Source organism: Eumetopias jubatus, unplaced genomic scaffold (assembly GCF_037043125.1).
Source record: "Eumetopias jubatus isolate StellerSeaLion01/CBP00866 unplaced genomic scaffold, mEumJub1_p1.0 scaffold_9, whole genome shotgun sequence".
Lineage (NCBI taxonomy): Eukaryota > Metazoa > Chordata > Mammalia > Carnivora > Otariidae > Eumetopias > Eumetopias jubatus.
This window is the reverse complement of record NW_028274815.1, coordinates 67,166,715-67,189,403: the sequence shown is the minus strand read 5'-3', so window position 1 is coordinate 67,189,403 and position 22,689 is coordinate 67,166,715. Positions and strand designations below refer to the sequence as shown.

The 22,689-nt window shown below is 44.0% G+C and overlaps 2 protein-coding genes across 4 annotated transcripts in view; both read right to left on the bottom strand.

The window, feature by feature from the left end:
- Positions 1-5,670: 5,670 nt before the first annotated feature.
- GPR75 (G protein-coupled receptor 75) lies at positions 5,671-13,572 on the bottom strand. Its single transcript, XM_088026539.1, has 2 exons — positions 13,457-13,572; positions 5,671-9,022 (listed from the first exon to the last, which is right to left on the bottom strand). The coding sequence occupies exons 1-2, from the start codon at positions 13,570-13,572 to the stop codon at positions 7,375-7,377; spliced, it is 1,764 nt and encodes a 587-aa protein (XP_087882665.1). The 3' UTR covers positions 5,671-7,374.
- Positions 13,573-17,208: 3,636 nt separating this feature from the next.
- The window catches only part of PSME4 (proteasome activator subunit 4), a 108,768-nt gene continuing 103,287 nt past the window's right edge, over positions 17,209-22,689 (bottom strand). For all 3 annotated transcript variants that reach the window (XM_028103805.2, XM_028103806.2, XM_088026538.1), the window contains 4 exons: positions 22,026-22,188; positions 20,114-20,247; positions 19,276-19,414; positions 17,209-18,734 (listed from right to left, as the gene is read on the bottom strand). In XM_028103805.2, the coding sequence (XP_027959606.1) occupies positions 19,280-19,414; positions 20,114-20,247; positions 22,026-22,188 (432 nt within the window). In that variant the 3' untranslated portion in view covers positions 17,209-18,734; positions 19,276-19,279. The remainder of the gene's footprint in view (positions 18,735-19,275; positions 19,415-20,113; positions 20,248-22,025; positions 22,189-22,689) is intronic.

Below are 22,689 nucleotides of genomic sequence, written 5' to 3'. Positions count from 1 at the left end.
TTCAAGAAAGTGTCAAAAGGGCCAACATTCACATAAATGGAACTCAGAGAAACAAACTGAACTTATCTTGGCACCAGCTAAGTGTATTTATAGAGAAGCAAAATTATCTGTTTACTGGAGTAGAGGAGGGAAAATTCATTCATTTCTCCATAAGTGATATTTTTACTTTGGCAAAATTAATCTCAAAGGCATTGGACCTAGAGAGATTACCTGTGAACTATCTCTTTATGGAAAGCAGGATTTCACTAAATCTGCAATCTTTTTTTTTTTTTTCAAATTGCCATATCCTTTAATAAAGGTAATTGGTATTCTCCCTCCTCTCCCTACAAGAACCAGTTACCTCTTTTCTCCTTGAACTTCTCTGTGGTTGCTGAAGACTTTCCTTTCATCTTCAATGTCCTTAGGCTGCATAATGAGCCAAAGAATTCCAGTGAGATGAATGCAGGTTGTCTGGCCACTCCTAGGCAGCCAGGGTGGTCCCCTGGGAAAAGAGGCCCTCAGAGCTGGTTCCCTGAGGAAACAGTCAGAAATCCTAAATCAAGACCCGTGGCCCCTTTATTTTTTTTTCAAAAAGATTTTATTTATTTATTTGAGAGAGCGAGAATGAGAGAGAGAGAGAGCACATGAGAGGGGGGAGGGTCAGAGGGAGAAGCAGGCTTCCCGCGGAGCAGGGAGCCTGATGTGGGGCTCGATCCCAGGACTGGGATCATGGCCTGAGCCGAAGGCAGACATGTAACGACTGAGCCACCCAGGCGCCCCTAAGACCTGTGTCCCCTTTCATCAGAGTCCTGCTGATAACCACCCTGGGAATGTAGAGAGGGATACGGAAAAACACCAAACATGGGGAAACTAAGCCAGCCAGATAGAGATTTGGGTTGATATCACTTCCAGGCTTCAGCCATTCTATCATTTATTATTTGACTCATTCATTCAACAGTTACACCCTCACAGCTCATCTAGGCCAAGGACTGAGAGGTACTAGGGATACAGTGCTGCACAAAATAGACATAATTTTTGCCCTATTAGTGCTTTATTCTAATGGGGAAACAGCCAGTAAACAATTATACATAACTGTTATGGACTGAATTGTGTCCCCTCCCACCCCCCCAAAAAAAATCATATTTGAAGCTCTAACTACCAATGTGACTCTGTTTGCAGATAAGGATTTTAAGGAGGTAATTAAGGGCAAATGAGGTCAAAAGGGTGGAGCCCTAATCTGATAGGAATGGTGTCCACATAAGAGGAGGAGACACCCCGAGAGCCCCCGACCCCCAACACTCTCCCTCCCTCCCCCACCCCCTCTCTTTCCCTGCATGCACAGAGAAAGGCCATGTGAGGACACAATGAGAAGGTGATCTCCTACAAACCGGGGAAAGAGGGCTCACAAGAAATCAACACTGATGGCGTATTGACCTTGGACTTCGGGCCTCCGGAATTATGAGGAAATAAATTTCTGTTACTTAAGCCACCTAGGCTGTGGTATTTTGTTATGGCAGCCCAAGCAGACTCATACAGTAGCATAATGTTGAGTAATGATAGGAAACATGAAAAGAATAAAATATGGCAGAAGGATAGACAGTGATGGAGTGAGAACTCTGTTGAGTATGGCAACTAGGAAAGGCCAGTGGGGAAGACCATTCCAGGCTGAAGTATTTCTGGGGGAATTAATTCCCTGACATGGGAACAAAACTGAGTCATGTGAGAAAGAGCCAGAAAGCTTGTTGCATCCCAAGCATATTAGGTAGGGTGCAAGTGAAAGCAAATAGGGACAGAGAGGAAACCAAGGGCCGGAACATTAGGGCCACACAGGTCTGGGCAAGGAGTTCAGATGTTGTTCTAAGTTTCAATCAGGAGAGTGGCAAACATGATTTACCTGCAGTGTCCCTAGTTACAAAGCAGGAAGACTACAGGAAGAGAGAGCCTGGAAGCTGGGAAATGGCTATGAGGCGGGTTTCATACTCCGAGTGAGAAATGATGGGCACATGGGCTAGAGGGGAAGGGGATGAAGAGCTAAAAAGTAATTGGATTCAGGGGCGCCTGGGTGGCTCAGATGGTTAAGCGTCTGCCTTTGGCTCAGGTCATGATCCTAAGGTCCTGGAATCAAGCCCCACATCGGGCTCCTGGCTCAGCGGGGAGCCTGCTTCTCCCTCTCCCCCTGCTGATGGTCTCTCTCTTTGTATCTCTGTGTCTCAAATGAATAAATAAAATCTTAAAAAAAAAAGTAGTTGGATTCAGAGTTTATTTTCAAGATAATTCAGGATTTGTCCCAACGAATTCAATGGGATGTTCAAGAGAAATAGTTAAGGACCCAACAAATTGAGCTGTGCAACTGGGTAATTGCCATGCCATTTACTGAGATAATAAAACAGCAGGAGCCCCAAGTTTGGTAAAGAGTGGGGTTGAATCAAGAGTTCAGTTTTGCACATGTTAAAATTTGAGATGCCTATTAGCCATCCAAGTGGAGATGTTGAAGAGGCAATTGGATAGACCAGCATGGAGTTCAGGGAGAGGTTAGGACTAGAGATATAAAATTGAATGTCATGAGCATTTAAATGGTATGGAAAGCCAGAAGATGGAAAATCATCATAATTACTACCAGCACCTGCTTCTCAGTTTACAGTTCCATCTTTAGAGGCGGGGGGAGGGAATAGGGGGCTATTTTACTATCTTCCTGCTCCTCCTTTCCCTTCTTCAGCCTCTCAAAGATTACTCCATCTGGCTTCAAGGGGTCATTGTGTTTGCTCCCGTAAGTGACTTTGGCTCTCCTGCATCTCATCACATTTGGGCCAGTGCAGCTGGGCTGAGCCCACTGAAGCTCAGCCGGCAGTCATCTGCACCAGCAGAGTCCTCCAGATGGTGAAGTTTGCCACTTTGTGTTCTAGGCTCGGTCCAGGCCTGGCCTCTCTAGAGCCTGGGTCTCTAATGGAGATGAGCCTTTTCCTGGCAGCCTGCCTGTCTCTCTTACCATTCCATAGGCCTGGGATATTCACTGACTCTAGGCCTTCCTTCAGCTCCAGTAGGAGAATGGTGGTTCAAGTTCCTCTGGTGGGACCATAGGCTTCTTTTGTTAATGGAAAAGAAAAACAAAGCTTTTAGTGGATACGGGAGAAAACACAGGTCTCTCTGGGAGTCAAAAATCTCACCAGGTACACATTGCCCCTGAACTGTGAATGAGGAGGGTGGCTTTGAAAGGGGAGACTCCATGACCTGGCCTGGCTAGATTACGGGAGAATTATTTAAGAATGAGCTATAATCACAAGTCAGATCTGGACAGGAACCCAAGACTGCCAGCACCCAAGGAGTGCTGCTAGTGGCCTAGAGTGGAAATCTTTGAACTAGGGTGTGAATAACTCGAAAATGAAAAAGGGAGGCTTACAGATGCTCATTCTTAGGACCCCAAAACTGAGCTGTTTAAGAACACTTCTGTACCAGGGTGCCTGGCTGGCTCAGTTGGAAGAGCATGGGACTCTTGATCTTGGGGTTGTGAGTTCAAGCCCCACGTTGGGTGTAGAGATTACTTAAAATAAAAATCTTAAAAAAAAAAAAAAAAAAAAGGAAAAGGCTCCTGTGCTTTAACTCTGCAGGACCTCGTGCTGCTTTTTCTTCACCACCTCCCATCTGTTACTGCCCCCTTCCCACTTTGTAAAAGAATTCCCACCTGGAATCTTAGGAGGACATTGCTCCCGGATGTAGAGTTGCTAGCCAAGAAACTACTCAAAATATTAGTTTCAGAGGCGCCTGGGTGGCTCAGTCGTTGGGCGTCTGCCTTCTGCTCAGGTCATGATCCCAGGGTCCTGGGATCGAGCCCCACATCGGGCTCCCTGCTCCGCGGGAAGCCTGCTTCTCCCTCTCCTGCTCCCCCTGCTTGTGTTCCCTCTCTCGCTGCGTCTCTCTCTGTCAAATAAATAAAATCTTTGAAAAAAAAAAATACTGGTTTCAAAGAAGGATCCTTAAATTATTTATCAAGGGACTGTAATTTTGAGCTTTCTCCCCAGCTTATACACCTCATATAGATTACCAATTCTAGGATACGCATTTTTGCTTTTGGCTTTTAGCTTGGAGGAGGTGAAGGTACAACTGTCTTTGGTCATCCTGAATCTGAGTTCATCCAAAACCAGCCACCTCCACCGTGCTGCCTAAAATTTTTAACCCCAACGAGATCAAAGTCATATACCTGAGGTGAACAAGTGGGGAAGTCGGTGCCATGTCTGCCTTGGCCCCGAAGATCGGCCCAGTGGGTCTGTCTCCAAAAATGATCAGTGATGACATCGCCACGGGAACCAGAGATTGGAAGGGTCTGAGGATTACAGTGAAACTGACCATTCAGAACCGACAGGCCCAGATTGAAGTGGTACCTTCTGCCTCCGCCCTGATTATCAAAGCCCTCAAGGAACCACCAAAAGACAGGAAGAAGCAAGAAAACATTAAGCACAGTGGAAACGCCACTTTTGATGAGATCATCAATATTGCCTGGCAGATGCAGCGCTGATCTTGAGCCAGAGAACTCTCTGGAACCATTGAAGAGATCCTGGGGACTCAGGGCACCTGACTGGCTCAGTCGGTAGAGCATGAGACTTTGGATCTCAGGACTGTAGGTTTGAATGGCACATTGGGCATAGAGCTTACTTTAAAAAAAATTAAAACAAAAAACCCACAATTATTTCATCTCTTAAGGAAGAAAATGCTGAGGGTCAACATATTTTTATCCATTGTGCAATAACCATCACTACTTTTCTCTGATGGTTTTCAAATGATTGGACGGGAAAGTAATAGTACTGCAATCTGATGTTCAGAAATGTTAGGGTTTTCAATACTTTTATTTTCCAAACATTATTTTAAAAGAACATTAAAAGCATCAGAAATACAAATCTGGCCTAAAGGTTAACATCAGAACTATTATAAAATGTTTGAAATACATCACACACTTTGCATCACAGTAAAGCATCAAGAGAACTAATTAATATACCCTGCTAATAATTAGTCATATTCAACCGAATTCTCATTATTTTTAGTTCTCAATATAGCCCTTATAGAGAAGTTATATATGTCTATCCATATCTCCCTCTACAGATAGACATATATAACTTACGAAGAGATAAGTTTTATCTGTCTCTGTATCTCCACACAGATGTAGAGATAGATGTGAAGGAGGGCTAAGAATCTAGCCCAACATGTATTTCATGCAAGTTAAATCAGCAATTCCTTGATGAGCATAAAGAGACTGAATACCTCATATACGCATGCTTACTTTTCTTTATATTATAACTTTTACCTCCCAAAGATGGGTCATCTCAAACTCAAAGGTCATACAAGAAACCTGTCAGTTCAAATTTTACAAGTAGAAATTACTTTTAAAAAAATCTTTTATTGAATCACACTGGAAATGCCTAGCCAAAAAAGAGATACATACCTTAAAAAGTATGAAGTATCTTCTTGATTAATCTTATTAATTATAATGCTGTTTGGCTTATTGGAATAAATGCCCACTTCTAAATTTAGACAAAAGTCTAATTCCTAATTAGAATTATCTTCAAATGATCTTGGGAGAGGATATTAGATTTCTTAGTTCTTTATTAAAAAGGGGTAATATACTAACCTATCTCATGGGAGTATTAATAAATGGAAACAGTGTTGTATTAAAAATATAAAAGCATAATTGAAATAGGTTATAGTGACTTCCAAAAATAGCATTCAATTACAAACAAGAAAAAAAATGTGACAGAGTGGATATTTTCTCTTCTGTTAGAAAATTTAAATAGCAAAACTAAAGGAAGAAAGGAGAGAAGGAAGGGAAGGACAAAGTCCCAAAAGGTGAATTTAAAAATAAAATAAAACCCATATCTCATACTTAAGCCTTACAAACAGAATGACTGGTCGGTGCTGGAAGGCGGCTGTTGGATGAGGCTGTGCAGAGCTCCAGCTGAGCATCTACTGTCTTCTCTACAACTCGGGGCGCTCTTGTATTTGGCAACAGCCTGGAGAGGGAGCTCTACATTGAATCCCTTTCACCCAAAACAACAAAGCTCCTTCCAACCTGCAGTAACAGCTCTGAAATATATCAATTTCTAAAGCTAGTTTTGGATCTTGATGCTCATCTTGAGTCTAACAGCTATAGTTCCAAAATTGTAGCAAGTTCAAAAGCTAACTGTACAATGAAAATATTTTTACATAAAAATATGAATTTATGGTTGTTATGCTAGGAATCACAGAGTAGACCATAAAATTAGTTCCAGGTATAGAAATATGTAATCTAGTTTTCTTTATTGCCTGTCGCCAAGATTAATGGGAGAGAAATAAAACAATTAGTTTGCAAACAGATAATCTTAAGAATTTTTCTACCGCAGTGATATTTAAACAAAGAAAAAAAAATTATTTTTAAATAGTTACTTGGATACTCTCTGTCAGCTTGTTAGCAAATCATCCTCACACAGAAGGAACGTGTAAATCAGAATACTCCCGATCTCATTCTCACACCTTCTTAAGCAGTAATGAAGATCATCTAACACACAACAGCAGTCCAGATTGCTCCCCACATCTCCATACCCTGGCTCAGAGGACCCCAGTTAGTGCTTCTGCTCCCAGAAATCACATTCCTCTACTACAAGTGCAGTTCTCTTCACTAGGATTCTTGGGTAAGCTCATTCCAAAATAGAATAATTCATTTTTAGCAAGCAAAAACATATTTCTTTAAAAAAAAAAACCGAATGATACAGCTAGTCAATTCCCACAAAGTAATAGTGTCTATCATAAGAAATGGTAGTAATCATAATACCTGGTGGACTGTCTTAGGAAAGCAAAGTACCTAAAGCCTGTGTGTGTCCTGGGTAAGTAATTACCGAGAATATATTTCTGATTTTCTGCTTTGACAATAGATTATTTATTCAGATAAACCTGCTACCAAAAAAAGTGTATTGTTCCCCATTTGAACACTTCAAAGAATCAAAATTTATAGTTCAATTAATAAAAAAATTCACCTCAGTGAAGATCATCCCTTCACATTGTTTAAAAAATCCAGCTCAGGTGTACTTTGAAGACCCTGAACACGGACTCAAATGGTCACAATCAGTTCATTCTCCTTGAATACACTAGCATGATCATTCCTGGCATCTATTTAAAAGTTTAGTATCAAAGATCGGAGCACAGGTCAGGGTAAAAAGCTAAATTATAAATTTTTACATCAAATCTTAAAATGTCAGGAAACCACAAAGCAAATCAGTAGATGCCAATACTTGAGACAGAAGACAATCATAACTGCCAACTGTTCTGCTGAATCTTGACGTTTTCATCTACCGCTGGTCTCACGAAAGTGAAAAAGAAATCAGTTAGTACCCGAAACACCAACAGTTTGCCCAAGGGTCTCCAGCCTCCAGGACACTACACAGAGGGCACTGGGATCTGCTTGGCCGGCGTGCTGTCGTATTCGTGCATTAAATCATTAGTGGTGTGATAATGCATGGCAATATAGGAATTGGCAAATCCCAAAGAGTTTACTGGCGGTAAGTTCGGCGGCACACTCTCTTCCTGGGAGGGGCTGCTATAATAAATGCTGTAGTACGGTTCGATGCGGGTGTTGATGGGGGTTGAGCTGCTCTGACCATAGGGCTGGTGCCCAGCAGAGATCTTGGGACTGACCACACTTTCCCTCGAGTGACTTGGGCCGCAAGCCCGGTCCACAAATTTCTTCTGGGGCTTTGGAGACAACATGTAGGCGGAGTTTGTTTCGTGATGGGACGACTTGTTTCTGTTGACCTCCAGGTTCCCTTTCCCCATGGCTCGAAGTCGAGTCTTCTGTTTGCAGCAGAAAAAACCCAGGCCGACGTACCGGAGGCACCAGAGCACTCTCCTTCTCAACCCCGCGCTGTTTCGAGAATATATAAAAGGGTTTAATCCTGACTTGAAAAATATAAGGGTAAATCCAAACAGTTCAAACTGGTAGAGGATGAAGCTCCCATTGCTGGACAGGACCACCTGCACCAAGGAAATCCCCAGGGGGAGACAGCACACCAGGACGGACAGCACAATAATCACACAGGTGACCACTGCCTTGGAGTCCTTAGCCGTGGACAAATTGACAGCCGACACGAGCTGGAGCCGGCTGGCTGCCGGGGGGGGCACCTGGTTAAGACTCTTGGTGTATCCGTGGGTCTGAATGTGCTGCAGCTTGTTGTAATTCTGGTTCCTGTAGAGAGCCGGCATGGTACACTGCACGGGATCGCCGCCTCCCTTCCCGGGGGCCCCCATGAAAGGCTGCGGTCTGGAAGCATCCACGGTGACTACGGGGGGGCACTTCCTGACTTGAGCGTTCTTCCACAGCGTCTGCGCAATCATGATGTAGGAGACCGACACCACGGCCACGCAGAAGGTGAAGTCCACCACGTACAGAGACACAATGGCTTTTCCTTCTGCGGCCGTCAGACTGGACATGGGAAGGCAGAGGTGGGACTTGCTGGTTTTCAGCGTGCCCAGGGTGGCCAGCGTGAAACTGGTGGCCCAGAGAAGCAGAGTGAGAAGCACGGTGCAGGGAAAGGAGGCAGTGCGATTGGGCTGCTTCCCCAGCACCATGCGGAGCCGGTGCAGGGCAATCACCGCCACGGTCTTGAGGGACATGATGATGAAGCCCGAACCGGTGACGTGGAAGGTGAAGCAGAAAGCGTCTGGGATGTTCCTGGCGGGGCTGAAGAAGAGCACGAAGGTGAACATGGGGGCGGTCACTCCACAGATGAAGAGGTCACAGAAGGACAGGTTGAGGATCATGAAATCAAAGTTGGTTCTGAACTTGCGGAAGGCTGGATCAAAGAAGGACAAGAAGACAATGAAGTTGCCATAAGAGCCCAGGCAGAAGATGACCGCCAGAAGGAAAGTACAGGTGACCAGAGTGGCCGTGTGGATGAGGTGCTGGAGGTCCCCCGGGATGGCGGTGCTGTTTCCTCCCTGGGAGCGAGGCGCGCGCAGCAACGTGCCGTTGGGAGCATCCTCAAGGGGCTCCGTGGAGTTCATCTTCAGACAGGAAGGACTCTTCCTTCTGGGGGAAGGGGGTCAGGGCCTCGACTCACAGCTGTGCCACATGTGACACAAGAGCCCCGGGGCAGAGAAGCCTGCACACAGAAATGCACACCCAGAAACAGAATTAATGTAGAAAGCAGAGTGATCTCAGGATTTTGTACAAAAGGACTGGAGTTTTTTAGCTCTGACCTGACGCATAGAAAGCATTTCTCCTCACGAGGCCCAACACCAAAAAGACACAAACACCTCAAAGTACATTCTTCCAGGTATAATTTCAGGTTTCCCGGCATAGCGGTTTGCAAAATCCTTTAAGCGTCACCTGTCACCTGGAGAGTGGGTTAAAAAAAAGCAGATTCCTGGGCCCCACCTTTTTCTGATGGAAGGGTAAGCAAATGTTACTTTTAGAAATACTCCCAGTGCCTCACATGGGAGATCCAAGAACATAACTTCTCCACCAAAGAGATCTCACCCTACTTATAGCCTAATGTGGTAAATCACATGAGAGCAGGGTGCTGTGGAAGTAAGAGGAGGGGAACCTAATCCACCCTGGGGTGGAAGTTGAAGGGAGTGGCGGTGACGAGGAGCTCGCTGTGGGGGGAGGGGCAGGGACAGGGAGGAAGACAGGCTGGGAGGACGGGAGTCGCTCTTACAGCACGTGCTTGAGATACAAGCCGGAGGGTATTGCTGAAGTATACTGTGGCCCCCACAAATCACTAACAAATCCTATTTCTTTCCCTAGGAACAAGCCTTTGTTTTCCATTATTTATAATTTCTTCTCCCTGCTGGTAATTTCTTGGCCAACTCCCTATCTTCCTTTGGAAAACATTTTGTGGACTGTATTTGAGAGGAAAAAATGAAAGCATTGATGGGAGTCAATTATATTTGAGATTTACGAGGTGCAAAGCACCTGTCGATTCTCAGCTGCTGTACAAAGGTAAGTTATTATTATTCCAACAGCAATATCCTCATGCTGAAGCAGGAGGAACACCCCACCCACACATCCACTGGCTCAGTTTACATTTGTCATGTGCACACTCTATGCCAGCCCTATGCTATGTCCTGCGGGCAGAGGAGTAAGACCTAGCCTCCGCTTTAAAAGAATAACTTTTTTCTTCTTGCTCTTTATTCCCTTAAACTTTTTTTTTTTCAGTGAGATTTAAAGTTCACTCACACATCTTGGGTTGTTCCAAATCCCAAAGGCCCGTGTGGCCAGATGCCCACTCTGCTCTGAAAGAAGCTTCCAGTGGGAGAGCTGAAGTTGTTCCTTAGAGACTGGTGCAATGCTCTTGACGATACAAAGGTATTGCTTGAATCCAGCATTTTAGGAATAAGCAACGGCACTGGGGAGGTCCAGGGGTGATGGTTCCAAATATTTAACCACCAGCCCCAAATGGGTCCCAGAGGCCTCCAGCTGTGTCAGGGGTTAACCCTTCAGTTGCTGGATCATGGGGCAGAGAGGAAGGGGAGCCAGGTCTATGCGGGATTCCTAGGGGCTCTGAGCATCAGGTCTGAACCACCCGAACAGAAGTCTCTCTGCATTCAGTAGCAGGTGGACAAATTTCAATCCTGGGTGGGTCCATATATCTAATGGATATTCTTTATGAAGGAAGAAAATGGCCTCTTCTTTATTCTCAATGGTCAAACAGTGAAGATCCCGACAATATGATGAAGTTCTCCACTGGCAAGGGAGACCAGCTTTTCTGTACTTTCCTTATAAAAGTTCTGTGAGAGAAAAATATAAATCTCGACCTCTTGTTTCTTGATTAGAATTAAAAAATAATAGAAAGCTTACTGTTTTCACTTAAAGACCATGTGCCTGCTTCTGAACCCTTTTTGATAGCTATGTAGTAAAAAAGACAATCTTTTACTGTTTCTTTTTTCATTGTTAACTGGAGGATTGGGATTAGCTGATGAAAAGAGAAGTAGCAAAGAAAACTCAATTTGAGGAGGCAGGAAGGCAGAGAGGTGATACTACTGTTTCTAGCAAACCCCCTGCCCCAGAAGGGTTTCCTCTTTGGAGGCAGGGAAATGAACAGGGGTGAAGATAGAAGTAGGAATTTGGTTTGGGAAATTAGAAGAATGAAGCATCTGGAATTGATGCTAAGAGAAATATCGAGTAGGTGGGTGGTAATGAAGAAGTGGGGTGGTGGAAATTATGGAGATCCCAGGCTAGGAGATATTTGGAAACAGAACTGTCAAGGGGAAGAGGCACCAACATTAGTCAAGAATAAGAGGCAGGAGAAAAAAAAGATTTGGTGGAGCTGAGGACCAACTTCCACTTTCTGCACAGTTATAAATTTTTCAATGTATTTAAGATATTTCAGATTTTTTTAAAAAGAGAATTCTAGGTCATTAATATAATTATCAGTATCATTAATAGTATGTTAACTTTGTTGATGCTTATGACATGCCGGGCACTGTTCTCAATGCTCCATGCTATTAACTTGTTGAATCCTCACAACCCTGAGACAGTATAACTCATCCCCATTTTACACATAAGGAAACTGAGTTGGAGAGAGAGCTCCTAATTTAAAGCAGGGTAGGGCATGGATTTGAAGCTAAGCAGGTACTCTCTACAGCTGACACTGGGCACCACTCGGTTCAACTCAACATAACGACAAAGAGATCAGGACAGTCCACAGGCCAGAAGATAGTTACAGCAGCCTTCATTTATGGGATGGTTAACGTACATAACAGAAGCTTTATCAAGCTTTACTTCACACTCAGTACAATCCTATGTACAATCCCTTCCCAACTCTAAGTTCCTGGAACTCAAAATATAACGAACACACACACACACACACACACACACACACACACACACACACACACTTCTATGTACCTTTTAGGCAAGGTTGATAATTATGGTTGTGGCATAAAGTAATTATAAATCATTCCTGGGGCGCCTGGGTGTCTCAGTCGTTAGGCGTCTGCCTTCGGCTCAGGTCATGATCCCAGGGTCCTAAGATCGAGCCCCGCATTGGGCTCCCTGCTCCACAGGAAGCCTGCTTCTCCCTCTCCCACTCCCCCTGCTTGTGTTCCCTCTCTCTCTCTGTGTCTCTGTCAAATGAATAAATAAAATCTTTAAAAAAATAAAAAATAAAAAATAAATCATTCCTATTGGATCATTAGGAAAAAAGAAAGCAATGAGAGGCTGGGAAGAAAAGGAAAAGCAGAACACGGAACAGAAATAAAGGTTTTGGCAGAGAAACTTTAGGAGCAAAGGTGGAAATGAAGGAAAAGTAAACCCACTGCTGGGACTTCTAAGAAAGAGGAGGCTGAGATCACAATTTCGAACGAAGTTATGATGGTAGCTCTATAAAACTCAGTGATTCGCGGGGAGCGGGTGGTAAATGAATACCTATTTGGTACTCCTAAATAGTACCAATGCTCTTTTCAATGCAAGCATACTAGCTGCTCTTTATTTCTGGCACCATAAATAGGTGATTAAAGTCATAAAATCAGAAAAATTTTAAGTTGGAACACCAGTCTTCAGCAGACATGTTAGCCACAATAAGAATAAATTCATATCTATGTGCATCTTGTTGCAACTAAGGAGGAGGGATCCTAAAGTAACTAGTAAGCAAGGAATAGTAAATGAAAATTTGTGTACAGTGGCCATGATTTCTCACTAAGATGTGGGAAGAGCCTGTGAAAAATCTGGTGTGCTACCTTAATATTTTACTACATATGAAAATTTGGAGCTTTTACAAGTTAGCTCCTGGCTTGGATTCTTCCAACTCCCTTTTTTTTTTTTCTTCTCATAATGTCTTAAATTCCTCGAAGACAGGCATTTTCACAGTCTAACCCTCACAGAGAGCAAGGTTCTATACTATTATCCCCATTGTATTTGTATTGATCAGGGAAAAAAGCCTCAGGGAAGTTAGGTGACTTGCCCAAGGTCACTAAAATTCAAGCCAGATTTATCTGATTTCAGAGCCCACGCTCTTTCCCCCCCAGTTCAACCACCTCTTGAAGCCCGGAGCAGCTGACGGGTTGGGGTAGGATCAGTGGACGAGGGAGATGAGGAGGCTAGGGAGGCCCCCCAGTCTGGGGATGGAGAGCGAGGCTTCGGGGGAGGGGAGGTCGGCCCTACCTAGCCAGGGACTGGCGGTGGGTAGGCGCTCCCCGGGGTGCGGAAGGGAAGGAGGGCCTAGTCCGGAGCAGGAAGCTTGTAAGAGAATCGGCAGAAGGCTGGTGGGGTGCGGAGGGCTCAGACGGAGAATGGGCAGTGGGCAACGGGTTCCGCGGCCCCGCAGAGCCCGGGGAGCCGGCCAGGTGGGGGCGAGATGGCTTCCCCGCAGGCCGCGCCGGCAGGGCAGGTGCGCGGCGGCCGGCCTGGAGCAGCGCAGCCGCGCTCCTCCTACCCCGCCGGCTTCCCGGGGCCCGGCCCTCCCGGCCCCCGCGGGGGCGTCCTCCTCCGGGGCCCGCGGCCTCTCACCTGCCCGGTGGCCGCAGCGCCGCCCCCCTCCTCCATCTCGCAGCCCGGACCCCAGCTCCGCCCGCCGCCCGGGACGAGGCCGGGTTCGAGGCATCATCGCCATCGCCGCCGCCGCCGCCTCGGCGCATCCCCGGAGCAGCCGAGCCGGGGGGCGCGGAGGCGCAGTCACGGAGACGCCAGCGGCGCCGCCCCCTCCGCCGGACACTGAGGCCCCGGCGCCCGCCTGTCCCCCCCCCCCCCGCGCCCTCAGCGCCTCGCTGGCCCCCGGGGCTGGCCGCTGCCACCGCCCCGCCCTCCGCCTCCCACGCCGCGCCGCTGCCCGGGCTGGGCTCGCCGTTCCGCCGCGCGGGGACCTGGGCTCGGAGGCAGGCGAGAGCTGGCGCGCGGAGCAAGAAGGGCCCTGCGGGCTGGGCCGCAGGCCGGGAACGCTGGGGAGTTTCCCGCCCCCACGATGGCCTTAGCGGGTGGAGAGCGTGGGACGGGCGGACGGCGGGGCTCCCCCTCGGTGCCCGGGGCTTCGCCTCCGCGCCGCAGCTGATACTCTGTCTCCTAGATTCAGCTGGCGTCATCATCCAGTTCGGTACTTTGAAACGGAGTTTGTAAATGAAGTCATCATAACAGAATTGATTTTTTTTTTTAAAGATTTTATTATTTGAGAGAGAGAGCAAGAGCGGGGGGTAGTGGCAGAGAAACAGGCTCCCTGCTCAGCGGGGAGCTGGAGATCATGACCTGAGCCGAAGGCAGGCGCCCCTAGCAGTTTATCTTTTTAAGGAGAACTGTTTGGTATCAACAAGTACCAAAGAATTTGACTTCTGTGTAAACATCTCCCCCAGTATCCTGTGCTTTCATCAAGGAAAAAAAAAAAACTGGGTAATTTATGAAGCAGACATTCATTCCAGGTGTTGACTATGCTATTAGAATCCTGTGTAGATAAAACTTGACAGAAATTTTCAGTTAATTCCCGCATAATACTCCACTCCCCAACCACCTGCAACGTAGCGGTTCTAATCTATGTTGTCAGTTATGATGAGCTCGGGCCCTAGAAATAAGCCATTGAAAGAGAAGACCCATTAGTATTTAGAGAATTCTAATCCAAGTTCTGTCCTCCATGTGGATTAGCTACTGAATGAACAATCGCCAGCTGATTGCCAGGCATCTGGCCGCCTGACAGGAGATTACAATAGGTTTGGACTGGAAGGTGGCCATCAGTTACACCTTTGAGAGAAATTATACCGGAAAAAAAAAAATCCCAAATTGTAAAAGATTCTAGAGAAGAGGAAATCAGGAACTAGTTAGTACCATCAGCAAGTCTAAAGCTACTAGAATTATGTCTACAAAATGTACCAGCTAACAGTGCCAAATGGAGCACAGCCTTAGTAAAAAAAAAAAAAAAAAAGGAAAATCTGCGAAGGAACAACCAAGGCTGACTATAAATGTTAAAATATGAATGGGCTGGGGTACCTGCGTGGCTCAGTTGGCTTCTTGATGTTGGGCTCAGGTCATGATCCCCAGGGTGGTGAGATACAGTGGGGAATCTACACTCAGCGGGGTGTCTGCTTGGGATTCTCTCTCTCCCTCTTCCCCCCTTCCCCCACCCACACTCTCTCAAATCTGAAAAAAAGGGGGGGCTATCAATTTGTAGGGAAACAGGCATTCTAATACTATCATTGGCAATGCAAATTGATACATGTGCAGGTGTAGGAAAACAATGTATCAGAGCAATTACAGTATTTAGATTCTTGACCTAAAGTTTTACTCCTCACAATTTACCCTGAGGAAATAATTGAAAAAGGTTTTAAGCATTTAGTTATGAAAATATTTTAAGATTTTATTTACTTGAGGGAGAGAGGGGGGAGAGAGAGAGCAAGCAAGCACAGAGGGAGAGGGAGAAGCAGACTCCCCTTTGAGCAGAGAGCCCCACTCGGGGCTCGATCCCAGGACACTGAGCCACCCAGGCGCCCTGAAGTTATGAAAAATATTCATTGCAATGCAATCTGGAGTAGAGAAAACTGGAAACCCTGATGTTCAACATTGGGGAAAAACTGAACACAAGTATATTAACAAGACAATAGTCTGTGCACAAAAATAACTCTGAAGACTATGTAGAAAAAGTTGATTTTTCAGTAAAACAAAATTCCTTAGTAATCCTCTCCAGCCGCACTACTAATCACAACTGGTTTACAATCCAAAGGGCTCGGCAATGCCATGTATCGGGAGTATTTGAAAACAGCTTTCTCATACTACTTATTTTTCTCACCAAAACTTTCATTCACATTAACAGACTAGGTGGGTAAATTTTCTTCCTAAATGTTGAAACATAATTTGCAAAGTCTTTGTTTTTTAAAGGATCCATTCAGAAACTAGATTGTGTGTGACAACCTCAAAAAAGACTTTCCCCCCTCCCCGACCTAGGAACCTAGAACCTACCTCGACTGTCTTCCACGTCCAGACAGCAGTGACTTCTCAACTTTGGCCTGCCTTCTCCATCCTTAACACCGTTCCCGCTGCTGTTCTCCATTTTGTTATCACAATATACATTTAAGAGCTACCTTAGACAGTAGTAGCCACCCACCCCTTTTCTCTCCTGCACCCCTTTAAGTCTTCTTCCACTGGTAGAAAATTTAGGCAATTAAGTCATTCACAGTATAACCTGATTGGGGGATCAAGGTAATAAGCAACATCTACACCTGGTGTCAGAATCACATGGGGCAAATGTCAGAAACTCAGATTAAAGAATCCTGTTTCTAGGTCTAAAGTGGGCCTTAAGACCCTTCACCAGAAGTTTTGAATTCTGATGCACAACTGAAACATATGAAGCTTTTAAAAGACATTGACGCCTGGGGCGTCTGGATAGCTCAGTGGATTGGGCATTAGACTCTGAATTTCAGCTCAGGTCATGATCTCAGGGTTCTGGGATTGAGCCCCATGGGGAGCCCACAAGGGGCTCTGAGCTCAGCAGGGTCTGCTTGGGATTCTCTTCTCCCTCTCCCCCACCTCACGCAAGCATGCTCTAAAATTGACACCTGAGCCCCAACCAGAGAAATTCTGAGCCCAAGATGTCACAGCAGGTGCCCAGCTTTTATTTTCTAAAGTTCCCACTTAATGGCGCCTGGGTGGCTCGGTCATTAAGCATATGCCTTGGGGTCAGATCGGGCTCCCTGCTCTTCAGGGAGCCTGCTTCTCCCTCTCCCTCAGCCTGCCGCTTCCCCTACTTGTGCCCTGTCAAATAAATCATTAAAAAAAAAAAAAGTTCCCACTTGAACCTTGCTAAGGCATAGTTTCATACAGCTTATTTTAGAAAAAGCTGAAGTGGTTAATATATGTAAAGCCTCACTACTTAAACTGTGATCTGAGGGCCAGACACTGATACTATGAGCTAGCAGCATGAATTAAAATTCACATTTTTACAAAGCCCCCACATGATTCTTAGGCACATCAATGTGAGAATCAATGATCTAGACCAGTGCTGTCCAACAACTTTCTGTGATAAAAGCGTTCATCTGTGCTATTCAGTAAGGTAAACCACTAGCCACAAGTGGCTAATGAGCACTTGAAATGTGGCTACTGAGACTGGAAAAATGAGATTTTAATTTATATGTAAATAGTCATAGGTAGCACTGTACTGGACAGGTCTGATCTAGGTAATTTGGTTTGGTTAGAGGGCATGCATTTATGGACCCAGATCTATGGATGCAAAAGGAATCCATGAGAATCACTGCCTACAGAACTGTCTTCTCTTCCTTAATGAAGACAAAAGCCAGGTGTTAAAAACAATCCATTTATTGGGTTTTAAACTAATTAAACAATTGAAATCATCAGTTTGGCACTACTCTTTACAGGGATTACGCCTGTGTACGCAGACAATTCAATACTGTACCAGGACCTCTGCTGTGCTTAGGTCTGTATGGAGTCATTCAGCAAGTAGATACTAAAAAATATACTGTAGTGTTCCTTTAAGGAAGACCGTACAGGGTGTGTTGCAAGATGACATTCACTAACTTGTGAATTACTTGAACCTAGAAGATACCTTGCATTCTATAAACGTGTCATAGGCAAACATGTGGTGTTTGCATTTAGGGATGCACACAAAATGTCACATAAAAATCCAGACATTCTAACGATAAATGAACTCAAAACCCCCACACCTCAGCTTTTGTAACATGAAAAGATAGAGAAAATAATTTAAAAACACAAAAAATGGCATTCAATTGGTACAAAAGCCAAAAAATCACTATAATAAAGAGCTACATGTGAATCTTTACAAATTAATTACACAATGCTGCTGTGTAAAAGGTTGCATCTGTACAGTCTTGCCAATGCTATCTCTACAGTTTATACAGTCTTTTACATCTATATAACATTTATTAATAAACAAGTCAATTAAATATAAAGACTTATTTAGTCTCAACGATTCTGCAAGCAAAAAAAAGAAAAAAAACAACAAAAAAAACCTTACAGAATTTCCACAAACACAGCAGTCTTCCATTAGGTGAAATATAACAGTTTTCAAAGAGGGTTGATCAAACAGTATATGTGAAGAATACAGGTAAAAATCAAACCAGTCGGGGTTTTTATTGTTGTTGTTGTTTATTTTCAAAATCACACATTGTATACACACACAACAATCAATCAAAAATTTATTCACCAAACCCCCAGTTTTTCAGCAACTGCTCTTTCTAATCAGCACCAAAAACTCCAGTTTGTGGGAAGCACGTGGACACAGCCTTCACTTCTGTGTCTTGGTGGAGCACTCCATCAGGTCCTTGGTTAGATTCGAGACTTGCCCTCTTTTCCTTCCCTTTTCATGGCTCTCCAGACCCAAGGCTCTCAAAGGCTTCGATTTATGGCCCACAGCCCTACTGCCATCTACACCCAAAGCCATTTGGAAAAAATTCAAAATAATTTGAGATGAATGAAATGACGGGACCTGTATTACAGATAGGTATTCTCCATTACAAGTAAACCGTTTCTTAATGAGTTTCTAGACTCTGTTTTGTCTTGGATGCCATGATCATATTGGGTAATTATTTCTAGTCTGAGACACTGCGGCTTTGTCAGATGCCTCAAAGAAAAAGTGATCAATATTCTGGAGTCACTTCCAGACAAGTTAGGTAATCAAATGGCAGCTGAGAACCTGTGGAACAGAGACTAATGGGATCAAACACAGAAGCCACCAAAATGATGAGAGCTCAACAGAGGCAGAGTTTTAAAACCTGCAGAGAGCCGCCACAGATGGTACCTGAGGATCTGGAATTTTTGATGAAAAGAGCTTGAAGTGAGGACTACTCATCTGTATCAGGGAGGAAAAAAATCTTGGTTAGACAACAGGACAAGCAACTCGAAAGCCCAGTAAGTGAAATTTCCTTTCTGCTTAACCTAGTGGAAATGTTTGTGTTCTCTTTAATTCAGGATGGAAAAGAAATACTTAAGAATCCAGATGAAATGTTCTCATAAATGTATACAACCTAGGGTCCTCAGGGCAACCCAAAATACCCAGGCCCCAACTCAGGAGGCAATGAAGAATAAGATTTCTTTAAACTAACCATTCCCAGGCTACTAAGGCCACTCATTTATAATGGTTCAAAAGCAGTCACATCAATTCTCTGCTTAATACCTGAAGCAGAGAAGCAGAGAAAAATTCCCTGGGAACTTAAATTTCCACTGGTCATAGCAAAAGTCATATTAACAAATTTTTTTATCATCTAAATAAGGACATCTAAGAATGTCAGCAAAAAGAAAAAACTTACGAACACCCACGTCTCAATCATCCAACCAAAGACATCTGCTTGAGGATGTCAGACTTCTTTAAACTCAGCATTTTGCTGACTTACCCTTCTATGCATAATAGCACGGTGACACAAGGAGATCGGTGAGAACAAGCAGCTGGTCATCTGTGAATTGCTGTTTGTGTTCTTGCCAGTTGTCATGGTGCGTCCTCCGGAAATTGGATAAGGTCTTTTTTACAGTCATCTGTAGAGTAGGCAACCCACATACATTTTATTTTAACCTCTGAAAGATTAGGATTATATTTAGGATAATTTTGGCTACGTAAAAATCCTTCTAGACTTCAGATGTCACACTTCACTGAATGCTGCAAAACCAACAAGCCAATTGTAACTTCGCAAAGCCACCAAGCTCACTTCTTTAAAATGACTAGCTGCGCTTTAGGACAAGCTCCTGGCACTTACACCGTGCTATTAAACCAGTTTCAATACACACCTATGTCTATTTCCCAAGTGAGAAGGACAAACTCATTGGTCTTTGCAGCCGTTTAGACACAGCTGTTCTCTAAATAATACCATCACAATTTCCTGTTTAATATTAGCTCCCAGTTAGATACTTCCTAGGTATCAAATGTCAGTAAAATAAATGTATACAGATTAACTATCCTGACAATATTGACAATATTTTACTTCCACTGAACTGGGACAGACAGAAGCTTTATTAATTTCCTTGCTACCAAAAGATCTCAAATACACATGAAAGCAAGGCCTCCACAAGATCTTACTCATCACTGTTGAGTAGGCTTAGCCCTGGCTGATGTAGTAGTAGCAGCTTTCTCAAAGCAGAAGGTCCAGAGTGAACAGGAAATTATTAGTAAAATGATTTCTTACGAAAACATCACCAATATAGTAGGTGTGCAAAGAAACTAACAAGAAAGAATTTTACCTCAATAGGCTGCGGATCATTCAGATGTGCACTGAGATTCATAAGGAGCTGGGGCATCCAGGTGGGAACATCATAGGGACTAGAAAGAACACATGCACCAAGTCCTAGCACCCCAGCATGACGTTTGACCAACTCTGAAAAAAAAAAAAAAAACCCAAAACACACCAATATATGGTGCAAATATTTATAGGACTCTACTGCACATGTCACAGTGAAATAAAATTAGTTTTTGATGAAGCTAGTTGTTGTCAATGTATGAATTTCTGCATTTAAAATGCATCTGTGTGCACACAGACCAAAAACATGATTTTGAGGCTGAACTAAAGACATCCTATAGCTGTCCCTCAATGATAGTGGAATTATAGCTAGGTCAGAAATGTGTCACTTATTTGCTAGAACTTACACAATAATAGTTTTGATCAATTCATATCATATGCAAAAGTGCAATCCCTGATTCTAAAACAATCTCTAATCAAAATGAGACCCCACTTTTCTAAATGGGATCCACAGAATGGATCAATTCATGAGGTAAACATACTATATATGAGGAATGTCTATTTCTCAAAACAGAGCTGTAATGTGTCTGTATTCTGCAGGGTCTCTATTCCTTTTTTAAAAAGATCTATTCTTTCTCTAGTGATAGAAGTTACTGCTTTCAAATTCTCCTGTTTTTCATTAAAGTTGTGTGTATTATATTTGTATACATGAAATATGGTGCCTAGGGAACTGAAGCTAATAAAAAAGGAATACGAAATAAAATTATAAATAATGCCATTTGGGATAACAAAGACCTAAAACTACTTTGGTACTTAATTTAAAAAATAGAGTTCTCAAGCAAAGCAACCAGAACATTCATTGTATGAGGTCACTATATGACTTAATTAAGAACCCCTTATAATCAGCACTTAAGAGCTTCGCATTCCAAGCACTTCCTACAAATTCAATAAGCTTCCTACTTATTAAGAGTCTTTCTATATTTTCCATTCTTCCTGTGGCTGTAGTTAGCAGTGGCAAGGTCAGATGGCTCTTTACAATTGTGTTTATTTATTTATTGCTACTATTTTTTAAAGATTTTATTTATTTATTTGAGAGAGCACAAGTGGGTCGGAAGGGCAGAGGGAGAAGGAGAAGCAGACTCCCTGCTGAGCAGGGAGCCCGACTCGAGGCTCGATCCCAGGATCCTGGGATCATGACCTGAGCCAACAGCAGAGGCTTAACTGACTGAGCCACCCAGGCACTCCTATTTATTTACTTTTTAAAGAAGATTTTACTTTTAAGTAATCTCTACACCCAACATGGGGCTTGAACTTACAACCCTGAAATCAAGAGTTGCATGCTCCACTGACCAAGTCAGCCAGGCGCCCCACAATCATGTTTAAACGTCTCTTTAAATGTGACATAATCAGATCTGATTCTCCTGTTTATCTTCATGCTCAATTAGAGTAGAAGCTCCTGTGAGGACTCTTCTCACCCTCTCACCAAATGCCCAGTGAAGTAGTGAACAGTTCCCTCTCCAAGTACAAGCAAGGCTTGTTTTGTTTTCTTAGTATTTTCCTAGTACATCTACACCTAAGCTATAAAATCTAAAAACAAATACTTAACACTCTCCAAAATAACTCATTCTACACCGCTCTTTATATAAAGTGATTTCATGTGGGCAGGCACATGAAATCAATGAACCGGATTCATTGTAACAGGTGTATGCCTCAGTGCACAGGTTCCTCTGTGCCTCTCAATTTTCGCTCTTCTGTTCCAGGTCTTGCCTACTGTAGGCAAAGTTTATTAAAAGCAGGGGCAATTACTCCCAATACCTAGCAAAGACCCAGGGACATACAAGTATTCAATAAATATTTGTCGAGTAAGGATGGTTAATCCCCGACCGGACGTGGGTATTTTATACCGGCACTGTTACCTGCAGAAGGAATCGTGTCTCCTACGGAACCAGGGTCTCGCTTTCTTTTCTTCGGCAGCTTCGTTTTGCAGAGTTGCTCAAAATGAATCTGCATAGGACTGTCCATGGTAAGGAAGTTACACTGTAACAGACCGCTTAAGGTGGTAGCAGCCATTTCTCGAACCTGTAGAGATAATCACTTCTTTGAGAGTGGAGATCCTAACCCTCAGGGGAATGCTGGAGGCTGGGAGGGTGGTGGTGAGCATGGGGAGGGGGGCACGGGGAGGGGGACGGGGGACTTTCCCGGAATTCTGTGTGCAAACTGTGTGAATGCTCTCCTGCCAGTTCTTCCGGGAGATTTCATCAGATTCTCAACAGGTCTGTGACCTCAAAATGGATGAAAGCCACTATATTAGGGTTACGCAAAGTAAATGCTTAAATTTCATACAAAATTAACTGTCTCAATAAATTATTTTCCCCACTGACCGGCAGTTGTCCTTATCAGGGTTGTAACTGTAAAAGCAGTACCAGAGCCTAACATTAAGATGAATTTTTCCTGGACTCTGCATCTCTGCAAACTACTGCTGTTTTCGTCGGTAACACAGATAGAGAACAGTCAATTTGTATAACTGGCGTATGTTGTAGATTTATGTCCAGTTTACTTCTTAGGAATTTCACAGGCTGC

Excerpts from the sequence above, each read along its gene's own strand:
- GPR75 (XM_088026539.1), bottom strand. The coding sequence starts at position 13,572 with ATGCGCCGAGGCGGCGGCGGCGGCGATGGCGATGATGCCTCGAACCCG. Across the intron at positions 9,023-13,456 it reads AGGAGGGGGGCGGCGCTGCG|AAGGAAGAGTCCTTCCTGTC; the intron begins GCCACCGGGCAG and ends CCCTTCCCCCAG.